Source organism: Solanum pennellii, chromosome 5, assembly GCF_001406875.1.
Source record: "Solanum pennellii chromosome 5, SPENNV200".
Lineage (NCBI taxonomy): Eukaryota > Viridiplantae > Streptophyta > Magnoliopsida > Solanales > Solanaceae > Solanum > Solanum pennellii.
In genome coordinates, this window is record NC_028641.1 from 73,032,982 (window position 1) to 73,041,925 (window position 8,944).

Consider the following 8,944-nt stretch of genomic DNA (forward strand, 5'->3'; position numbering starts at 1 on the left):
CAGAACTAAAGCAATGCTTTGTTGCTACTCAGAGTGAAGGAATTGCTTGACAGTTTAAGTATTTGCCTTTTTGCTTCTCTGATCATTCTCAATGCCATCAAAATTGCCCAATAGAATAGGATATTAACTCTCTGATTAGATTAATTTCCAAGTGATGAATCCTGTGGATAATATCAGAGCAAAAACATGCATTATTTGTAAATCTATGGTGTACACTGTGGAGTACTCACTTATAAGCAAAAGCTTACTTTTTAGGTCTGGCTCTCTGTGAGTAATTTATTAAGCTTTATCGAACTGTCTGGTAATATATAGTAGTGTTGTACTTTCGAGTGTCCTCCGATGGTTGCATTATGGTTCAGTATCTGGTAAAAATGGTTGTCTACTATTAATTGAGCATGTTTATGTAAACTTATGAAAGCTTGATTAGGAATCCTAGCTGTGTGCTTTTTCGATTTCCATTATGAGCAAGTAATTCATCCGCCAATAGGAACTTCAGACTCCAACAATTTGGATGAGAAAGAGACATACTGGATGTAGTTATACTGGAGGCACTCAGTGTCTTTTATGAGTTTGTATGGATGGCATATTCATTTTATCCCATAGTTTTGACATATTCCATGTTGTGAGAGGGCACTTTTGAATCATTACTTGTTCAAAAAAGAAGATGTTACACGAAAAAGTCAATTCCTTTTGAGCAAGATGTGGCCAAGGTAGGAGTTAAATATCATACATGTGTTTGAAATTTGGAAGGAGAATCATTCAGGCTCAGGTTTATATAGCTAGCTTTGGATGCAGAGTGTATAGTGGTGTGCAGGTTCTTTGCTTCAAACTGCAAAATTCAGTGTGCTCCATTTGTCAACTAACTCCTTTTTGTGTACTATAATCCAAACAATTCATGTCAAAGTGATAGGGGCTGCTACTTCGAAGATAAATTCGTCAAAGATGCTATGCCTTGCTGATCAGGATTTGTATGAATGCTTTTTCTTATTGCAGCCTAATTTGAGTATTTTGCTTGCTTAGAATTTCTGTTTTCATGGCTTCTGGTAAGTCCTATAAAATGTTTGTAAGCCACTGATTTTATGGGGTTTCGTTAGTATGTTTCTTTTTAAGGTGTTAGATGCTGCTACTGCCTGGAGCCTATCTCATCAATGATTATATCCCTTTATGGCAGGTTGTTGTATGGATGTTTATTTGGCTGTGCTACCAAATGGTATATAGTTAGTGTAGTTTTTATGGATTAGTTAGTCTCAATGTTTTGTTCAAGCCAACTTCCACCTAGTACGGGTAACGTCTGTGTACGCTCTACCCTCCCCAGACCACACCCCACACCCATCTGTGAGATTTTACTAGGTACGTTGTTGTTAGTCTAATTCGTGTATTTTGCTCACTTGGAACTTCTGTTTCCAGGGCTTCTGCTAAGTGTTTAGCAGATTCTTTCATATGCAAGTTCTAAAAAACATACTTTTAGCTGAGAAACAAGTATTCAGTTCAATGAATCCTTTCATCATTCAGTTACAAGTCTGTAAAGTGTTGATGTACTTTGCACAGGAAGATTTGACCTTTTCCAATGTGTATTTTACAATTGGTATTGCCAATAGATTGTGTTACAAAGGATTTATTAAATCGGAAATCTTGCATGATTGTTTCATTCTTAGAGTTCAAATTCGAGACAGATTAATCTTTTATCAATCATATCAACATCATGAAAAACAATTTTCTTTCCCTATTTTTCGGAGATCATAATCGAATGAACATAATTGTGCGTGTATAATCTCTCCGCAAATGATTTCAGGCTGTTGAAGAACTAAGACAAAATGCAAAAACCAATTGGTTTCTATGTTTAATTTGCCTAAATTTTAAAGTCCTCGCCGTTTAAATCAATTTTGAACGAACAATACCGATAGTGAGGGTTGGCGTTATGTAGTGAATGTGGTAAGAGGTGTATAATCATTACCCTTTCCTTTCAATGGGCAAGAGAAGTGTTGTTTGAAAGCGAATCCAATAATGCCTCACAAGATGAATATTTTTACGTATTACGAAAAAGCAACTCAATCGAATCATTGAGGAAAGAAATATCTTAGCCGAAAAGGCTTTTGAAACATTATTTCTTTGGAAATATTAAGATTTAAAAAATTATTTAATTACACAATTTGCCCTTCAAGTGGCCGATAAAAATAAACATAAATTGCAAAATTTGAACTTATATATATTTAAAAATAGAGTTTGCTAAAATATGTTATAAGGACAAAAATGTTTATTTTGAACAAACTTAAAAAGATAAAATTATTCAAATAATCCTTAAATGGAATAGTTTAAACCTACTACTGATAATAAGGTGTCATTTTTATCGATCTTCTTTCAATAACTAATAAATTTGAACATTTTCTCAATTTAATTCTTTCATATAATTTTTCACTCGATATTTAATTTCCCATTCAACTCTTTTGAATGGATATACTCTATTTCCCAATGTGTGTCTTATTTGTTGTGTTCATACTGTATGTTTGTCATCATCAGAAAGGGGGAATTTGTTACAATTAGAAATATTTTGATAATTGACAAATACAGAAACAGATGAATGAAACAGGTTGTTCGACGTGTTCCTCACAGACCGAATCTGACTTGAATAAGGAGAACGCAACCACGTGAATTAAAAGTTATAAAGCTGTGGAATTATTATTTTTTCGACAAGCAACCAGTACAAAAAAATTTCTTATATAAAGGAGTTCAAACGCGAAGTGTCCTATTTAAGGAAATCTATTTAAGGAAATGTGTTTTCCTATTTAATGAGGGAAATTGTGCTTCTTATTTATTTAAGGAATATTCATTGAAAATATTGTGTTCATCCAAGTTGAGTGCATTAAGGATTTCGAGGTTAACAAGGCTTTGTTAAAGTCGAGTTCAACAAAGATTTCGTTGAAAATATTATGTCATCCAAGTTGAGGCAACGTGCGACACAGCGAAATCCCAGTAGTAGAAGGCAATTTGTTGTGTTATTTAATTAAGGACAAACGTTATGAAAAGGTTGTTTATCAAGTTCAAGTAGGAGAAGAAATACTACAGAGAAGAGAATTTATTTCGAGCAACAGTGTTCCTGCGGCAAACACAAGAATGTTAGAGTTGAAGTTGCGGCAAAGTTATGTTGAAGATGCGGAGAAGACAAGTTCGAATTGAACTAGGAGTTCCATACAAAAGAGGAGTCCTACATGAAGTAGGATTTCTAGTTGAAATAGGTTTTGGATTCAAGTCCAAATCTATAAATAGGGCGATAGTTTGGCTTGACAAAATTGCACACTTACATAGAGAGAAGATCAAAACACGATCAAGAGGTTTGATAGAGTTTTGAGATTTATTGGGGAGTGTTGCCAATTTGTGAAGAAAAAATTGTAAGATTGTAATTAAGAGTTTTGATTACAATCGAGTGTGCGTGTAGGATTCGTCTAACAAGTTTGAGAAACTTGACGGATGGTAGAAGACTTAAACTTGGGGGTTTTGTTTTTGTAGCTAGGAATTAGAGTTTATAATTTCTTAGCTAGGAATTAGAGTTTATAATTCTTCTTGGAATTAGAGTTTATAATTCCTTAGGTTACATAGGCTTGTAATCTATTGTTGATGTTCAAAGTTTAATGGAGTGGAGTTAAATACTATAGAGGTGTAGTTCGTGATTTTTACCCTTGTGAGTTGGGGTTTTCCGCGATACAATATTGTGTCATTATTTTATTTGCTTCACAAAACGTAATTGTTGTAATCTGCACAGGAACATATAGAATAAACCTGTTTCTTAAGCAAATTTAGGGGTCAGAATTCCAACACAAGCGAATCCAATAATGCCTAACAAGACGAATTTTTTTACGTATTACGGAAAAGCAACTCAACCGAATCACTGAGGAAAGAAATATCTTAGCCAAAAAGGCTTTTGAAACATTATTTCTTTGGAAATATTAAGGTTTAAAAAATTATTTAATTACACAATTTGTCCTTCAAATGGCCGATAATAATAAACATAAATTGCAAAATTTGAACTTATAAAAATTTAAAAATAGAGTTTGCTATAAAATATGTGATAAGGACAAAAATGTTTATTTGAACAAACTTAAAAAGATAAAATTATTCAAATAAATAATCCTTAAATGAAATAGTTTAAACCTACTACTAATAATAAGGTGCCATTTTTATCGGACTTCTTTCGATAACTAATAAATTTGAATATTTTCTCAATTTAATTCTTTCATATAATTTTTCATTCGATATTTAATTTCCCATTCAACTCTTTTGAATGGATAAACTTTATTTTTTATAGAGTAACTTTGACGTATAACAATCAGAAAAATTATATTTGTATGATATATAATAATTTACATAATTGCGCTCCATAGCAAACATAAATATGTATATTTCGCTATACATATATAAAAAAATAATTGTATAATTCAATATACATATACAAAGAAACAGTTATATAATTCCTTATACATGTACCAAAAAAAGCAGTTGCATACAAAAGATCGATTGTATAATTTGTATAAGTATAAAATGAGAAAGAGAGAAAGACAAAAGAAAACTGACAAGAGAAATATTTGTATTGTATAATTATAAGTGTATAATACGAAGATACATGTATTTGCATGTGTATATACAATTTTCTCTCGCTTTATACAAATTGAAACACAATTTATACATTTCATTTCTGTTCGTATAAGCGAGAGAGACGAGGGTGGCAAGCGAAATATGAAGGGAGAGAGGGGAAGAAAAATATATGTATATACAATTTCATCTGCTTTATACAAACACAAACACATTATATACATTTGTGTTTGTATAAAAGCGAGAAAGGCGAGCGAGACTACCACCAAAATGAGAGTAGCGAGCTAGATTCCATCAGAAGAGGCGAAAATAACAATAGTTTCCGTACAATTAAATCAAACTATATTTATAACATTTAATTTAAATTAATAATTTACTATTATATATAATTATTCATTTTTCATACTCAAAATTCGAACCTAGATTTAAAAAAAAAAAACATCTTCACTGTGCCACGGCCCACGAACTCCCATTTTTGTTAATTTCACATATAACATTAACTGGAGAGAGGATTTTGCAGTAAAGCCCTCATCCTACTCTGTGGAAATGGTTTCCTTATTACCCAATTTGTCTTCTCCAATTTCCCGTCTAAGCCTGCTATGGAGACCCTCAATTCACCTCACAAGCAAATTGCAATTGCAATTGCAATTGCATCAAAAAACAGTAAAACCCAAATGGTTCAAATCTTTTTCACCTCATTGTTCTACTTCTGTTTCTAATGAGAATTTAGTTGTTTTAGGCATTGAAACGAGCTGTGATGATACCGCTGCTGCTGTGGTAACTTCTTTTTAACATGTCTTTGCTTGTTTCTTTGAAATTACTTTTGTGGGACAGAGACAGAGTCAAGATTTGAACTTTTATAGGTTTTTTCTTTTTTTACATTTTTAGTGAATTTCTTAGTACAGATACTGGGGGTGGTTGAAATTGCTGCAAAGTTTCTTCTTTTATTGAGATTAGTGATTTTCTATTGTAGGTTAATAGCAATGGTGAAATTCTCAGCCAAGTTATCTCTTCTCAGGTACTCTATATGTATTTATGTAGTTATAGATAGTTTGGAGAATAACCATTTTTGTTTTTATTGTTCTGTTAATCTAATGACTACTGATAAACTATTGGAAACTTATTGTCTTGTGTGCATTACATTGTTATAGTTGAAGGTTTGTTTACTCATTTATTTTTGCATCATTATGTAAATAGTTGGACATTGGGATCTGTCTAGAATGCCAAATGGCATATTTCATATTGGTTGCTGCACTGCATGATTTCTATTACATTTTCTATTTATATACATATAAAGATACAAGTACTTTTTACCCCTAAATCAGTGACTTAGGATGACCATTGAATTTGTTTTAGTGATTCAAGGCACACACATTATAGTGATCAAATAGTATGGTTTTGGTGCAAAATTACTTGCTAATGAGCATAATTAAAGTAACAAGGAAAAATAGTGAACAGTGAAAGAACGAGTAAAAGAGAAAGAACCTTGTTAAGCTGCTTTCCAGTGTAATCGTTTGGCAATGTCACCGGGAAAACAAGAGTTTGAGTTACAATTCGAAGTGCAATAGAGCTATTGTGATACACATCAGATGGGTTACAAGTGAAGGGAAGGAGTATATTTATAACCTAGCCCTAGGTTATGTCTTGCGTCTGTTCCACGCCTCATAAATGAACATTATGCAGATAGTGGAAGGAGGATGTTTAATGAGTTGGTTTTGTTAGTGAAAGGCTTTTAGAGGTTGATGTATTCCTATGCATGGTAGAGTAGTCAACATAATATGGGAAGTGATCCTAAGCATCGTTCTTTTATATTTTTATACTGAATTTGTTATCTGTCCACACCACTGTTCTTTCTTCATGTCAATTGCTCAGGGTTTCTCAATGCTCTAAAGAGTAGTAACTTGTGAAATTAGGTCTTAGGCCTAACTCACACCCCAAAAGCTAGCTCAAAGGGAGGAGGATTGCCCAAGCCTTATAAGGAGTCCACCCATCTCATTAACCACCGATGTGGGACTTTTGTCATTCTTTAACACCCCACCTCACGCCCAGTGCTTAGCATCTGGTGCATGGGCAATTTTAATTTTGGGGACCCCAACATCGGGTGAGACGGGCCCTGCTCTGATACCATGTTAGCACCTTCAATGGTGACTCTGCTGCACAGGTACTTAGCTGCTTATCTCCTTCAATGGAGATTTACGTGCAGAGGAGGAAGTATAGTGCAGAGAAGAAGAAGAAGACTAAGAGAATGTTGTGAAATGTAATCTTCACTGCTTGATTTACTTTCAGATCTTTACACATATATATACAACACTTTGTACATGATTCTAACTAATTCTACAATCAGTTATAACTAACTTATATTCCTAACTAACTTTCTGCAGCAACCAATTACTCAACTAACAACTAATTATACAACTAATTGTTAACTAACTACTATCTTCAATACTCCCCCTCAAGCTGTATGGTGCAAATAAATTGTACACACCTAGCTTGGATAATAGAAAATCATGTTGAGTCCTCCCTAAACTCTTTGTTAATATGTCAGCCAGCTGCATTCTTGAAGGCACATGATCTGTCTGAATGAGTCCTTCTTGTATTTTTTCTCGAACAAAATGGCAATCAATCTCTATATGCTTAGTTCTTTCGTGATAGATAGGATTAGCAGCAATTTGGAGTGCTGCTTTGCTATCACAAAACAACCTAACTGGTAGTTCTAACTCTACCTTCAGCTCTTTGTATAGGCCTATCAACCACACAACTTCTGATACAGCATTAGCCATGCTTCTATATTCTGCTTCAGCAGAGCTTCTTGATACAATATTCTGTTTCTTCGACTTCCATGAGATCAATGAATCTCCAATTTTCACCACAAAACCACTAACAGATCTTCTTGTCATAGGACATGTAGCCCAATCAGCATCACAGTAAACTGAAAGTTGTTTGCATATCTTTGATGTTAGCATAATTCCCAGGCCTGGTGCATTTTCTAAGTATCTTATTACTCTTAATGCACCCTCCATATGTGACTTCTTAGGTTTATGCATGAATTGGCTGAGGTTCTGCACTGCATAACTAATATCCGGCCTTGTCATAGTGAGATACAATAGCTTACCAACCAGTTTCTGATAGCCTGCTGGATCAGTAAGAGCTACATCTTCATGTGCATCCTGAGCTTCACAACTCATGTCAAAATCTTGACTAGTGAACCTTTGATTAACTTCCAAGGGTGTGCTAGCTGGTTTGGTGCCTGCAAGGCCAAAATCTGAGATAAGATCCAAGGCAAATTTCCTTTGACTCACCATAATACCATCTTTGTTCCTTGCTATTTCAAGACCAAGGAAGTATCTCATCTCCCCCAAGTCTTTGATCTTGAAATGAGTCCTCAACATATGTTTAGTGGCTTGAATCAATTGAGAAGAAGAACCAGTAATCAACAGATCATCCACATAAACTAGGATAAGAACTAAATCAGAACCATAACACTTGGTAAACAAGGAATAATCATGGTGACTTTGAGTGAAGCCAGATCCAATAAGTGCTTCACTAAGCTTCAAATTCCATTGTTGAGAAGCCTGTTTCAAACCATATAGTGATTTGTTTAGTTTACAAACTGCAGACTCCCCCTGTTGTAGTAGACCAGGTGGAGGAACCATGTACACTTCCTCAACTAAGTCACCCTGCAAGAAAGCATTAAAGACATCCATTTGATGTAGAGACCATCCATGCATAGCAGCTAAAGAAAGGACAACCCTTACTGTTACCATTTTGACAACAGGAGAAAATGTCTCTTGATAATCCAAACCTTCTTGCTGTGTGTACCCTTTAGCTACAAGTCGAGCTTTATACCTCTCTACCTCACCTTGAGCATTAAACTTGACCTTGTATACCCATTTACATCCAATAGCCTTCTTCCCAAGAGGCAATGTAACTAAATCCCAAGTATGATTATCATGTAATGCCTTTAATTCTAGTGCCATTGCTTGAAGCCAATGTGAATTCTGTATAGCTTCATCATAAGAAGCAGGCTCTTTTATAGCAGAAAAATTGCACAGTGATTGAAAATAAGGTGAAGAAATGGAGGCATAAGACATGTATGAGGACAAAGGATGAGCAGTAGAACAAATAGAGGAATGTACAGGATTGTGTGTAGCAGTATGGACAAAACCATGAAGCCATCCAGGAGGTCTAGAAGGTCTGTTAGACCTTCTAAGATCAGTATTGGTAGAGGTGTTAGTTGGTTGTGAGATAGGAGTAGATGATGAAGAATCTGGATTAAATGTTGTAGAGGCTGAATCTGGAGAAATAACAGATGGTTCATGCAAAGGGATAGGAGGAGGATCATCATAAACAAACATATCAG

The 8,944-nt window shown here is 34.4% G+C and overlaps 1 protein-coding gene across 2 annotated transcripts in view; it reads left to right on the plus strand.

Moving 5' to 3' along the window:
- Positions 1-5,053: 5,053 nt before the first annotated feature.
- LOC107018456 (probable tRNA N6-adenosine threonylcarbamoyltransferase, mitochondrial) overlaps positions 5,054-8,944 on the plus strand; it is a 16,109-nt gene continuing 12,218 nt past the window's right edge. For both annotated transcript variants that reach the window (XM_015218940.2, XM_027917293.1), the window contains exons 1-2: positions 5,054-5,361; positions 5,558-5,602. In XM_015218940.2, coding sequence (XP_015074426.1) covers positions 5,131-5,361; positions 5,558-5,602 — 276 coding nt within the window. In that variant the 5' untranslated portion in view covers positions 5,054-5,130. The remainder of the gene's footprint in view (positions 5,362-5,557; positions 5,603-8,944) is intronic.